Genomic DNA, 15315 nt, shown 5'->3' with positions numbered 1-15315 from the left:
ATTGCTTTATCTTAAACACGCTAACAGTTAGCGTTAGCGGCTTTAACGTCAACAAACATGCCAAATCCTTAGGACTTCGTTAGAGTGACAATTGTGTGTTTCAAGGTAAACCATTCTCAGAGGTCTAACGAGACACCTCTGAAGACTTGGGTAATTGCAAAGGAGGATGGAGAAGTGATTGCAAAGCACTTGGGCAGCCTATAGTCCCAATCAAGTCAATATTAGACTACTAACTTAAAAGCACTAAGTAAACGAGAATTTAACGACAACATAATGCTAATAAGTTCGTTTGCAAACATAACATTACCTCTGACGAAGTGGTCGCTGCAGACACGGGCATTGGCAGACTCTGCTCCTCCCGACTGTAAACGTAAATTTAAAATCCATTTTTTCCTACGTTTTTCGGTTAGAATTTTCCATTTTTCTCCTCTTCGTTGGGCTATTTTTGGTACCCTAAAATACCGTTTATCAGTTTCTCGGGTCGACCTACTGGAGCATCCGTAAACACAACAAGACAAAGGCATTTTGCGTACTGTCTGTCTGTGATTTTGCGCTGATCTTTTTCACTTCCGCCCTCCAGTCAAATTTCGCGCTTTACGTCGACGTCACGTCTACGTCAAATGAAACCCAGCTATACCATTGATGTAAAAATACTGAAATTGTTACTTTACAGAATTGCTAGATGACCAGATGCTGGGGGCAGAGGAAGCATGTTCACTGCAGACCAAGTAACCCATATAGTCATTATGGCGATTGCAAATAATCCTATACTTGGAAATAAACACTTGTGTTTGTTTTGATGTGTTTGAATAAACACCAGTACTTGAAGTTTGGATCCCTCTATGCTTATGGATCTATGACAGAAGTATGAGCTCAAACTGACATAGCCTACCTTGTGCACAGAGAAAGCAAAAGCCAGATGTGTTTTGTATTCATACCATCAGTGTGCAGTTGGCGCATTGTGTGCTTAGTAGATGATGGCTTGTGTGTACCGTTTTATACGAAAACACCATTTTTACGAAGGTGTGAAGAGTTAATCTAGCTGTGTTTGCTTTTGCAAGAGAACTACAATGTTTTGATTATTGGGTGACAGGTTTTCTTATTTGTGTGAAGAGTTTTGCAAAATTAGCCAATAGTTACAAAAAATGTGCTTAAGCAATCAGAAAAAACTGTAACAGACAAGCTATACCTCCCAACAAAATTATGGACTGTTTTTGTAGTATCTACGAATGTTAACACACAACATCCCACAATAGCAAAAACAATATTCCAAACCTTAGATACAGTATAAAAACCTCTGCTTCTGCAATGATATCAGTACAAAGACAATATCAATATCAAAAATATATCTCAGCTGATAATAAACAAACAATTGAATAATTGACACACAGCTGATTTATGCTGGGTAAATTGGGCCAACCACAGCTTCTTCCATTCTGGCTTAGACTCAGTGGGGTTTATAAGGCAAGACCTTGAGGAGTGATGTTTTTGGAAACAAAAAAAAGACAAACACTGTAATGTCTGGTCGAGGAAGAGTAAGAGCAAGGGGCCCAGGGAGAAGAGCAGGCCCAAGGAGAGGGCAAGGTAGAGGTGTAAGAACGCGTGGTGGTGGCATTCCAAGGGCTGCAAGAACAGTAGTCAGTGATGAAATTTGTGCCACTATCATTGACCATGTAATCAACCATGGTCTTTCACTAAGAGAGGCTGGTGAAAGAGTGCAGCCCAATTTGAGGCGGTCAACGGTTGCCTCCATTATACGCATCTTTCAACAAACCAACAGGTAAGTATTGCATTTTACATGGATTGTTTCTATTCTCACTTGACATGTCAATATGGTCATACAGTAATGCATATGTTGAATTTTTTGTCTTTCTAAAGAATGCAACGTCTTCCACCCTCTGGGGGAAGAGGAAGGCTCCTCAGTAATGATCAGGAGCTTGCCATTGTAGAAATGGTTACTGCAAATAATGCAATAAAACTGCGTGAAATTCAAACTAGAATTGTGGCGGACCATGAGATATTTGACAATATCGATAGAATCAGCCTCACAACCATTACGCGGACATTGTCCAAACACAGAGTGCGGATGAAGCAGCTCTACACTGTTCCCTTTGAGAGGAACAGTGAGAGGGTCAAGGAGCTACGACGACAATATGTCCAGGTATAGTGTATATTCAATCCAATGTCCAGTTCTATAAGCTTTGCACTTTGCAAGTAGGTAACCTACACAATACTAGGTTACAGTACAGTATGGTATACAGTACTAACATGACTTACATAAACTTTGTTTCAGAGAGTTATGGAATTGGAGGCCAACCAGGCCCCTCATGAATTCATATACATCGATGAGGCAGGATTCAATCTGGCCAAAAGGCGTCGACGTGGACGAAATGTAATTGGAAAAAGGGCCACAGTTGATGTGCCAGGACAGAGAGGGGCAAACATTACCATGTGTGCAGCAATAGCAAATGCAGGATTACTCCTTCACAGATGTCAGGTTGGACCCTATAATACAGAGCGCTTGCTTGCCTTTCTCAATGATCTCCACCAGCGCCTGGTTCCAGAGCAGGGTCAGGAGGGTGAAAACATGAGGACCTTTTTAATTACCTGGGACAATGTGGCTTTCCATCACTCGCAAGCAATAACAACATGGTTTGAAGTCCACCCAAGACTGGTAAGTCTCTTCCTTCCACCCTATTCACCTTTCCTCAACCCCATAGAGGAGTTCTTTTCTGCATGGAGGTGGAAGGTTTATGACCATCAGCCACATGACCAGATGTCCCTCCTTGAAGCCATGGATGCTGGCTCCAGGGACATCACAGTTGACGATTGCCAAGGGTGGATCCGACATACCAGGCGGTTTTATCCCAGGTGCATCGACTTGGATAACATCAGATGTGATGTTGATGAAAACATGTGGCCTAACCCTGAAGATCGCAGAGATTAGATGCAAATTTTTTGCCTTTTTTTAGCCCCCCTCCCCCTCCCCCCCCCCCTTTTTATCTTGGCTTTTTGCTGTTGTTTTTTTGTTCAGAATGCTCTTGTGTTTCATGGATATTTTGTTCACTGTAAGCAATACTGTAAAACTTTCTCTGTCCTATCATACCGTGTTTCTACTGTACCTCCTGTAGTAAACAGTAAAGAAACAAAAACTTGTTTGCTGGAATGCTTTTGAATGTGAACATTACTGTACATGTGGACATACAGTTACCAACCAAGACATTTCTGGTGTCAAAATGGTGGATTGCATGTTTCGCATGCAAATACCTGTAAAACTGAAACATAAAAGTCTATGCAGTTTTTGTAATGTCAATAATAGCCAGTATTTTGAAACCTGGTGTACTTTGACTGCATGTACCTTGTGAAGTGAAAACAAGTGTTATTCTTTGACAGACTAATTTCATTTTGAGTCAGATTTATAGTGTTTTTGTACAGTTAGTGTGTGCAGAGAAAGATGTGTTCTATTTTGAAATGAAGAGTTAGTATATATTTAACAAAATGTATTTTTGAGAAGAAAATTATCCATTTGGCCAATTGTGTTTTGTAGGTGTGAGTCTGTGTTAAGAGTTTAGAAAAAGTATCTGAAGTATGGGTAGGCGCTTGTTAGCGATTGAAAAAAACTGTAAACGAAATAAAACACTTTCTAACTCTGTAAACACAAATGTGAATCTATTATTTCCTACAGTGCTAAAGTTGAATCAATCTTTATTTATATGCAGAAAGAGTTTGTCCTGAATCTGATATGTTGTTATTACAGTTTTTTCTGAATGCTTAAACCCTAACTGTGATTCTTATAGCACAATTTCTAAAACTATTAATACTTACAGCAAAACCACTCACTGAGTTTGCAAAACTAAAAACACAAACACTGCTTTGCACTCAGTTTGCCATTTTGTAACACACACTTTGCAAACCTGTAGCTACAATCCACTGCACAGCACTCTTTTTGCAGAACTGTAAACACAACTCACTGCTTTACACTCAATTCCCAAATGATCAACACACTCCTAGCAAAACTATACACATTTATGGCTATTATTTACACTATTTTGCCAACTGTCTGGCACACTGCCACATGCAGTGTTGGGAAGGTTACTTTTAAAATGTATTCCATTACAGAATACAAAATACATGCCCCAAAATGTATTCTGTAACGTATTCCGTTACGTTACTCAATGACAGTAACGTATTCTGAATACTTTGGATTACTTAATATATTATCATGCTTTTTACAACAACGTGAATGTACTATTGCTGAGTGATTTATTACTATTACTGAAGGTCCGCGACTCCAAACTGTAGTAAAGGGACCTCTGACTAATACGGCGGGGTCCCTGTCGGCTCGTAGCCGAAAAATAGCTTTACTTTGTTGTGTGGGTCAACTTTTCTTGCAAGAGACAGAGAGAGGCGTTGAAAGGCTGCTCTAACGGAACTTATTGTTTTCGGAGGAAAACACGAACACGGTGTACAGTCGAGTCTTAATAGCTTACTTACAACTGGGCTCGTCAGGCTCTCTTCTTGGCTGCAGTGGTTATTATTATATTTACATGCTTCCAGCTCCCGTTTTTCCTCAGTGACAACTCGTACCTTTCCACTCCCCTTTTTGTCCCTCCTCGCACTCACAGACCCATAACGTGTATGGCAGTCCATTCTCCCTGCAACACGGACTACACTGCCCATGATGCTACCTTCTTTAGAGCTATGCTTGTAGCATTCTGCCTGTTAGCTTAGCACAACAACAACAACAACAACGAAAAGGCGCTCTCTCACCCAGGAAACACACAGTCGCAGAGAGAGAGAGAGAGAGAGCGTCGCCCTGTAACCATGGCAACCGTAACGCTGCCGCCTGGAACAACAGAATGTAGCTGTCAAACAAAACCCAAACAGTCCTGACCCGCGACAAAATGAAACAGGAAAGTACCGCAGTGTAATCCATTTATTTCAACAAAGTAACTGTATTCTGAATACCACCTTTTTAAACGGTAACTGTAACGGAATACAGTTACTCATATTTTGTATTTTAAATACGTAACGGCGGTACATGTATTCCGTTACTCCCCAACACTGGCCACATGTGAAAACTTTTTTAGATAATTAGTTCACTTTGCAATCAGCCTAAGCACTATACAGTTTTTTTCTGAATGCTTAAACCTTAACTGTGATTCCTGTAGCACAATTTCTAAAACTATTCAGACTTATAGCAAAACCACTCACTGAGTTTGCAAAACTAAAAGCACAAAAACTGCTTTGCACTCAGTTTGCAATTTTGTAACACACACTTTGCAAAACTGTAGGCACAATTCACTGCACAACACTCAATTACCAAATTTCCAACACACTCCTAGCAAAAGTATAGATGATGGCTTGTGTGTACTGTTTGATACGGAAACACCATTTTTACGAAGGTGTGAAGAGTTAATCTAGCTGTGTTTGCTTTTGCAAGAGAACTACAATGTTTTGATGATTGGGTGACAGGTTTTCTTATTTGTGTGAAGAGTTTTGCAAAATAGTTACAAAAAATGTGCTTAAGCAATCAGAAAAAACTGTAACAGACGATTTAATCAAAAGAAGCAGCGCACTCTGGCGTACACACATTCAGCTATAATGATATATATACATAAACTTGTTTATCGAGGCCAGTGTCTGACTGTAATGCATCCAGTCAGCTAAACAGGAAAACGTCATGCTTCATTCATGAGGTCAAAGGTCAGTCAGTACAGCTAGAAGAAGGAAAATCTACAGTCTGACCTGATTCACTCATTACAGTGTATGCAAAACAAAGAGAATCACAACAACATAAGTCTTCTATATGAAACTTATATTATTTCACATTAATTTTTTTTTTGTTTCATAGAAAATACCAAATAAACAGAACCTGGAACAAAAATTAGAGTCACTTGATTAAAAAAAACATTGGACATTACTTTGTGCTTAGTTTCATATTTAGTTCTGGGCTGTGACTGCCTTCAGTACTCCACCTGAATGCCTCCTTTGAATACACACTTCTCAGTCTGTTTCCTTATGCGGAGCAACAACATGTTGTGTTGTGAATGACGTGTGCAGAGGGATCCAGCGGTAATTACAGTGTTTGTGATAAGCATTCAGAGGTTTTGGAGTGAGTCTGCCTTGATGTGCAACTGAGTTCCTCTTACAGAGAATAGATGTGCTGATGCTGAGTGACTGCTGTACTTGAGCCTGTTGAAACCATCATGCACCTGCTCCCATACACTGCACATCTAAACAAGTAAGTGTTTATTTGTTTATTCTGGTTTTCTTTGTTATGGATTTTAAGCAAACTGTGAATTGTCTCACCCACAACCTCCTCCAACAACCAAGTGCTGAAGCCACAACACTTTGGCCCTCCCGTATCGGTCTGCTGCTTCAGACCAACCAAAGCCTTCTTCTTTAATTTGACAACCTCCCTCACCACCACAATAAAGAACAGGACAAAGCTCCTCTGAGGGTGATGGTGAGGATGAGGAGAGGTAAAGTTTCTTAAGCTTTAATCAGGCTCAACTTCCTTTTTTTGGCCAGCTTGTGAACCATTTTATTGCATGTTAGAAAAAAGCTTTTGGTTTTCTGTTTCTGTCAATAAAACACATTTCTACTGATCTCTTCTTCAAATGTTTATAATGCAGCGTAATAAGCATGTTCTCAGTGTTACAAAGCTAAGATTGCATATTGAAGCTTTTTTGCTACCATGCTAAATATATGTGAAATGCTAAATAGGTCAATAAAAATGGAAAACATAATGGACTTTTCCTGATCTCCAGTAATTAAAAATCTTAGTACACTTACAGACTTTGCGTTATTTTTAACTGTGGTACATGAATGTTTCATTCAGTCAGATTTATGGATAAAGAAAGAAGTCAAGAATACATAGAAAGAAAGTAACTGGAAAAAATAAGCTCAGTTCATATATATTTATATGTGTGTGAAACAAATTATATAAGATCTTAAACTTGCCCAAAGAGAAAAAAAAGCATCAGAACATTAGCATTTTCAGACTTGTGCTTTTTACAAAGCAGAGTAGACGTGATCCTGGTCCTTACTGCCTTTATGTTGGGAGGGTGGACCCCAGTTCTCATATGTGCCAGAAAACTGAAAATAAAACATCAACGACATAAAAGCTGAGGTTTCAAAAACATTATGCATTATCAGTTTCATGCTATTAAAAATGAGAAGTACAGCAGTTTTGCTTCAGAGCAAAATACTGACAGGACTAAATGTGATTTCACATATTTAGATATGGTGAACTGATGTTTGTCTGGGAAGTAAAAGACATGCAAATACAGAAGAACCAACCTAATAACAATAACAATAAGAAGTACTAGAACAAAAAGAGAACATGTTTCTGTAACTTGGTCTGTTATTAATTAAAAAAATATATTTATTTTTCACTACACTTCATTAAGAACATCACAGTGATTAAACAGTGGTCACTGAAACCTGTATAAACAGAAAGTAAACAAGTGACAGAAACTCACCTCCATGTTTTTGTTGCCTGCATTTTCTCTGATGTTCAGTGCAGTGTTCCTCCTTGTCTTATAAATGTAGAGGAGCAGGATGAAAACAGCCATCAGTAAAACACCAATCAGAGACACACACACAACCAGACCCAAGGAGGAGTGAGGACAATCTGATGAAGACGTAGAAATCTTTGGAGTGAAACTCTGACTCTGTGCTGTTGTTGTTGTTGGTGTTTGTGTTGTTTTAGTTGTTGCTTGTGGTGTCGAAGTATGTGGATTTGAACCTGTGAACAATACACAAATTTAAAAAAAGAGTAGTGATACTTGAAAATAAAAACATTTGCCAAATACAGAATGCATCATTAACATTATAATGAAATCTTTAAAGCAGATTAGAAAGTCATGGTCAGCCTCTCACTCAATCTCAGTGTCAATCCACATCACCTGATGAACTCAGACTCTTCAAAACATTAATTTGGAAACTTTTAGTGCACACTGAAAAAGTGAGGTTGGATGTTGGTGTGACAGATGGTTGTTTGGCACATGATTATATTTTTTTTCCATAAAAAAATATTATATTCTGCAGTGTCTTGTACATTAAATGTAAAATTAGCAATCAACCGTAGCTTGACTATCACAAATAAAATGCTGTTCAGAATATAACACCATCATGCTTTTAGGCTAGAACTGATAACGGTCTGACTTTTTGAAATTCAGTTTGATTCATAATTTTCTCAAGCCACATTTGAGCCACAGGTTTTGTCTGTCATTTGAACACAATGTCATCACCAACACAACTTGACTGTAACACTTTAATACATTTGGCCTCAGCTAGTGGCTATGATTTTATATGTATGTGAACAGACATTTTTGAAGAAACAGAGAAAATTTAAAAGAACAACTCCCTCCAACAAAAGATTTAACATAGAGATTGTTTTGCACTTTTGCCAAATGTTCATTCATACAATTATGAGTCACAAATCTTCTGCTCAGGTTTTACTGCAGGATACAGGCATCTCATTAGAACTTAAATAAATTAAGGTGTTATTCAAAATAACAAAAGAAAAGATAATAAAAAAAGACACTGAAAAGAGACAACAGCCCCGACCGTGACAGTGAGTAACAGGAGTCCTCAGTTTTTATGTTATTTTATCCTACTGAATGACAAAGCATGCTATTGTTTTTTTTTTTTTAATCACATATTTCTTACCATCCTACTTACCAATGACAACAAGACTGGTACTGTAGTATGAATCTGGAGACAGAGGGTTTCCATAACCACACCTGTACCCTCCTGTATCTGACTTGGTCAGCTGTGTGATGGTCACATACAGTCCAAACAGAGATCCTGCTGTGTATTCAATGCTGTATCTTCCACTCACAGATTTGTCATTGCTTGTGTCAATGAGGATCTCCCCTTCATTCTTACACTCATTCTTACAAAAGAACTTTCTCTGCCCATACACAGTATAGGCACATCCCAATGTGACTGCTTCTCCCTCAGTTTCTGTGCGAGTAAAACCAGAGTTTTTATCCAGATCTGTGAAGCAGGAGAACATGAATTAGTCTGTACTTCCTGTAAGCTGTTGTGTCACATTTCCTGTAGCATGTAAGCATGATTGATGATATTCTGATTTTTATATAAAATCAGTGAAAATCTCAGAAAACACTCACCTGACCCTGGGCAGGATCAGTGACTACTCTACAATAATATTAGCATATTTAAAGAAGCCATTCAAAATGTTACATTCACATAATGAAGATTTGGAAGTACAGAGGGCTGACATTTCATCTGCTATATTTAAATTTTCCCATAATATCAAATGTTTAGCCACTGTTCAATTTTGGCAAACAGAGCAAACTTCTTGCTTCTATTATTCTTGATCAGAGATGTTAACTTGGGAGGGTTTTGCTGTTAAAACCAAGACACATCTGATAATGTGATGCTTGTAGGTGCAAGTACTTAGGCTAAAACACATGGACAGAAACACACACATACTTTAGTAAAAACTCACCATTTGAAACTCTGACCTCAAAGTCAAAGTATGAATCCGGAGCAGAAGATTTTCCCAAACCACACCTGTACAGTCCTGAGTCAGACTTGATCATGTGTGTGAAGGTCACAGACACAATTCCTTTTCCTGAAGATCCATCTTTATACTTCATGCTGTATCTCCCACTCTGAGCTGTGCTTCCATCTGTTTTAATGAGGATATCTTCTGCTCGCTCACATTTTCCCTTACAGAAGAACTTTGTGCTTCCAGGTAAAGTTAAGTGGCAGTTAAGTGTAGCATTTCCTCCTTCAGCTGCAGAATAGATAGTGAGCCTTGCCTTGACGAGCACAGCTGGATCTGTCAGATAAGAATAATAATAGTAAGATAAATATCAAATGCGAATATGTGCATTTTATAAAGTTCCCTTACAAAATAAAAATGAATAAAGAGCAGCATGAAAGAGACAATGAGGTAATCAGTCCTCACCTGACAAGAAAACAAAGATGAGAAAATGGAGGATTTTCATTTTGGTTTTGATCCTGATGCAGAAAAGTTGTTAAACTTCAGAAGAACAGCGTCTGACACTTCACTCCTTCTGTGTCTGTCAGATTATAAGACAAATGTTTAGTCGCTTGTTCCCTTTTTTTCACTTCCTTATATTTGTTCAGTTACACACAAAACATGCTAATGAGGATAGTGATGCAATGATACAGTGTACATGTGTACAAACATCAACATCATTAATCTACCTGTACGCAGTTTGTTCATCATGAAACATCTTTGATGCTGTGATTGTGAATGAACAAATTTCAGATTAAATTTGACTTTGTGACCTTAAAATACTGCTGATGCAGCTTTATGATGAAAGGGGAACAGAAAGCAGATAAAAAAAATCTTTCATGCTTCTGGTAAATTAATTTTATTTGAGAGCTTTCCAGAGTTTCACTATAACTTATAAAACTCCTCGTTTCATTTTGGGGGTTTTTGTTTGTTTATTTGTAACTGAAGTTATTCTTACTGAGTCCTAATCAAACCGAGGTTACAAATATCAGTGCAATATCACAGTTAGATTAGGAATATGCAGGGGCCATAAAACAACTTCCTAATCCTTGTTCAATCTGAGGAACTTGTTTACTTTGTAACTAAAGGAGTTTCTGAATTTTGAATAATGCTTCTTGTTGAATATGGAGTTAAGGAGGTGCTTCACAATTGATTTTGACACAGCTGTTCTCTGTCTGACTGTCAGAATGACCCAAAGTACAACTTCCCCCCATGACCTTTAATTTCTGAAAAAGCCAGAGAGAATGAAGAAACAGCAGGTCTCTGTCCAAATAATGGGACACAAGCTGAACTCATATCATGGCAGCTGAAAGTGTCCGAGCAGCCATTTGTATCGACAGGAGTGACATTCAAAATCTTTGAAACACTAAAATCAAGTAGCTTTATTAAGTGTCGTTTCAGCTTTACTGAGTCATTGGACAGTAGTTCTCTGCAAGTGATCTGTGAGATAAGCATATCATTTTGAGGAAGTCAGTTTATTTAAAGGACATTTTATGCTACCACAAAGATACTGCACTTTTATGCACAACTAAACTACCCAAAATATCCACTCAGCTATTAGACTGCTGTATGTGACAAGTTTACTCTTTGTAACATCAAAACAACAATTAAAGAAAATGGATACATATGAATTACATGTCATGCCATTGCACATGTCATCAATTTAATTTAGTGTAATCCATTTTTACATACTGATATTAGGTCTACTCAACCAAGGCACTGTCATTATAGTGTTACATTTTTAACATGTTCAACCCCCCAAATATGTTTTGTCCTAGTCTGATGTTAGGTTGCTTTTACACTGCTAGAATTGAAGCTTCTAGAGCACAGATTAAAAAGTCTTACTGGACTTTAAGTGGCAAATCAACATGTAGCTTCTGGCCAACCAACCATATATGATGGTGCTTGACAAGCAGCAGAACTCTGAAGTTGTGATAGATGTGGCAATGCCAGCAGAGGGAAACTTGAGGAAGAAGGAGGATGAGCAAATAGAAGAGTACCAGGGACTGAAGGAACAACTGGAGCAAATGTGGATGGTACAGTCCAGAGGGATCCCGGTGGTAATAGAACCATTGGGAGCTGTAACCTCAAAACTGGAAGAGTAAAAGCAGCAGATTCCAGTCACAACATCAGAGGTCTCTGTCCAGAAGCACAGTCCTACGAACAGCTATGATACTACTCAGAGCCCTTAAACTCCTAGGCCTCTGGTAGAAGAACACATATAAATCTGTGAAAGTCCACAGGTAAAACTATTAGTCTGAGTATTTTAACATGCATTTATGGAGCTTCATCAAAACACAATTACAAAATTGTATTCAACTATTGCTGTATTTTATCCCCCAATCATTATGTCCTAACAAGCCTACTATTTTTCTCCACTAAGGTTACTTTCTCATGTTATCCCAAAAAGGAAAACGGAATACGGATCTGTGGTAATGACCAAAGAAGCCTAGACTATAAAGTTGCAATATATATACCAGCACATTAGATTACATAATACACACTCACAGTTCTTCTCCTGCAGAATAGCAAGTTAGAGCATTATGAATATATTCAATGAAAATCTTTCGCAAGAAACAGCAACTTGGCATTAAATGATTCCCAGCATTGCTTTGTTACTTTAATATGCAACTACAACTAGTAGACCAATATTTCTGTTTCCACCGTTTTCTGGTACCAGTTGTCGAAATAGATTACATCCCGTCAATGCTGTCAATAAATGCATGAAAGAAGTACCTGGAGACAGACCAGTATAATGATCTGTACTAGATGAATGTATAGTTAGAAAAGTCCTCATACTGTCATCACCTCACGGTGTGAATATGTTTTACACATCATGTTTGTCTTGAGCTATAACAAGACTTTGAGGAACATTAGAAATTAATTCCATTGTCAAATCAACGTTTCAGCTTCACTCAAAAACTGAGACCATCAAACAGCCACAGACGCTTCTACAATAATAATAATAATAATGATAATAATAATAATAATAAGGGATCAGATTGTTTCTTTGCATGCCTTACTTTCCCCGTGCTCTGCAGCCAGTTGTAATTGTCTCCAACAACCACTAGAGGGGGCCACATGACTTTCTGTGTTGCTTGTTGCAATGACTCTCTCTTGTACTTTTACATATAAATCTATTACATTTAAGCCCTTGTCACGCAAGTTCACACAACATTGAATAAGCCTTTTAGCATCAGGTAAATGTCTTTTTAATTTGCATAAGAAGATTTTACATCCTGAGAATCTGCAATTTTGAAGTATCTCGGGTTGGGAAGCTAACTTCTGGTTTGCCCCAGTGTGTACCTAACTAGCAGATTGCTGGGCCAGATATGAAAAGCTACATCTAATTACAGAATTTTGATTATCCTTACATTACATAAATGGCTCCTACATTAATATTTAGTTTTGGTGCTCAAGTATGAAAAATAAAAATAATAAAAACAGAAACGTCTTCCTCAGCTGACATGGCTGCTGCTAAGGAAACATCTTCCGAAGCTTCAGTCACTGATGACTTTACCACAGGCTTCTACACTCAACCCTTGAGAGGAATGTATCTGCAGAGGTCTGCACTGACTCTAGTTTGTGTGTGTTCATCCTCATCTAGTTATAAGCAGTGTGTGTGATTTGGTGGTTGCGCTGGAAGTGCTTTGGGGCTGTATATAAAATCTTATTTAGGGTCACAAAAACCCTAGGGCCGGCCCTGACTCTTAGTGGTGTTTAGTTGTCAGCATTTACCTGCAGCTTTGTTCATTCTTTCCCGACTTTGCAGTTTCTCTGATCGACTGTCCCTCCTGATGAGCTGACCAACATGTACATGCACTTGGTCTGCCTCGCAGAGAGAGAGAGAGAGAGCTCTTTCTCATTTTCCAGCTTTATAATGACTTCTCATCACTCCTGTCAGTTCATCACATGGAAGCCAAAGGCACACCAGTTTTTTTTTTTTTTTTGAAATACTTTAAATATATGAGTTCAGGAAGAGATTTCTATGTAATGTAGTGCAGACTGTGTTTAAGAAATGCACATGTGACACTTTATAATCAGTTTTTACAACAATCAGGTTTCAGGTAAAGCAATGTGGTTTAAAATCGGGTTATTTATAATCAAATTATGTTCAGTGATAAATAAGTGAATTTACTTCAGCAGTTTTATGATTTATAAAATAGTATGTGATGAACCCATGATTATAACCATATACAGTGTATTCAGTGGACTTAGTGAAAGGTGAGAAAACAAAGCCACTCTGAGATGTGTCTGTTTAAAGAGAGCATCTGCTGCTTCCTTCAATCAGTTTGGAGCCAGAATGAAAGAAGTGCTGCTGAAAAATGTCTGTTCACTTCGGATCTGAAGTTAAGTGATTCTTAATGCTTGAGACAAAAGCAGATGGACAGAAAGGTTTAAAGACACAAAATGCAGATGTAAATCAGACATGATAGACATCAGATGTGTGTTTTTCTTTTTTATGTTTATCAAAATTGTGAATTTGGAGAAACCACTGAGACCTGTAACACTTGGAGCTTTAAACTACACACAGTGTTGTGTGTTGGTGGGAAGGTTGTAATCTGGGATGGTTCAGAAGAGCTCACCTATCATCTTCATAAGATACACACACAAACATATTTTAGATGATATGAACATAAAAATATCGGTGAAAAACATCCAATGCACTAATGATTGTTTTTAAAAAACAAACTGCAAAAAACTTAATGTGTTTAAATGTTTATTGAATAAAGCAGAAGCATGAATATACAAAATTAGCATGAAGCTGTATGCTTAACATACTTTCATTTTTTCTCTTCAACATTAATAAATTCCTTCTTTGTTACCAAATTGAAAAGAAGTCAGTTAATATTATTTACTATACAAAACTGTTTTAAAATACAATTTCGTTGCAAATCTTTTGATTTTTTTCTTTGTTCTAATTAAATAATTTTTGTTGGCATCTATGCAGGAAAAACCATCAATGTCTTATTTTATTTATTTACATACCTAACCTAAAAAAAAAGACTTAAAATATCAATACTATACTAACACTGCTCTCAGAGTCTGTCCACTTTGCAGTGCAGCCACACACCGTCTCCACATCCCAACAAAGTTAGTGACAGATCACCTTTTTTGTCAATGAGACTCAGGTCACTCACAAAGAGAAACCCAAACAGCTGAGACTGAGGTACGTCTGAGTTAACCCCTTAAACCCTGGACCTTAAACTTTGAAGGTCTCATATAGTGAAACAGCAAAGAGATCTAAAACTGAAATGAAGTCCTGAGAGATATTATTCTGTGGACCAGGTTCAACAAAGCCAGACTTTCTATTGGTTATTTTGCTTAACAAAATCTAAATTCCTGGTCAGAGACAAATATATATACAGTGGGGCAAAAAAGTATTTAGTCAGCCACCGGTTGTGCAAGTTTCCCCCACTTAAAATGATGACAGAGGTCAGTAATTTGCACCAGAGGTACACTTCAACTGTGAGAGACAGAATGTGAAAAAAAAATCCATGAATTCACATGGTAGGATTTGTAAAGAATTTATTCCTAAATTAGGGTGGAAAATAAGTATTTGGTCACCTCAAACATGGAAAATCTCTGGCTCTCACAGACCTGTAACGTCTTCTGTAAGAAGCTTTTCTGTCCCCCACTCGTTACCTGTATGAATGGCACCTGTTTGAACTCATCATCTGTATAAAAGACACCTGTCCACAGCCTCAAACAGTCAGACTCCAAACTCCGCCATAGCCAAGACCAAAGAGCTTTCGAAGGACACCAGGAAAAGTATTGTAGACCTGCACCAG

General features: G+C 37.9%; 1 protein-coding gene across 1 annotated transcript; it reads right to left on the bottom strand.

Moving 5' to 3' along the window:
• Positions 1-5539: 5539 nt before the first annotated feature.
• LOC120740586 (polymeric immunoglobulin receptor-like) lies at positions 5540-14184 on the bottom strand. The gene is made up of 5 exons (XM_040043044.1): positions 9950-14184; positions 9485-9820; positions 8692-9009; positions 7488-7753; positions 5540-7101 (listed from the first exon to the last, which is right to left on the bottom strand). The coding sequence occupies exons 1-5, from the start codon at positions 9987-9989 to the stop codon at positions 7018-7020; spliced, it is 1044 nt and encodes a 347-aa protein (XP_039898978.1). The 5' UTR covers positions 9990-14184; the 3' UTR covers positions 5540-7017.
• Between the last annotated feature and the right edge of the window lie 1131 nt (positions 14185-15315).

The sequence above is a fragment of the Simochromis diagramma genome, unplaced genomic scaffold (assembly GCF_900408965.1).
Source record: "Simochromis diagramma unplaced genomic scaffold, fSimDia1.1 OVJJ01000433.1, whole genome shotgun sequence".
Taxonomy (NCBI): domain Eukaryota; kingdom Metazoa; phylum Chordata; class Actinopteri; order Cichliformes; family Cichlidae; genus Simochromis; species Simochromis diagramma.
Note: the sequence above shows the minus strand (reverse complement) of the source record. Positions and strands in the feature narration are given on the sequence as shown.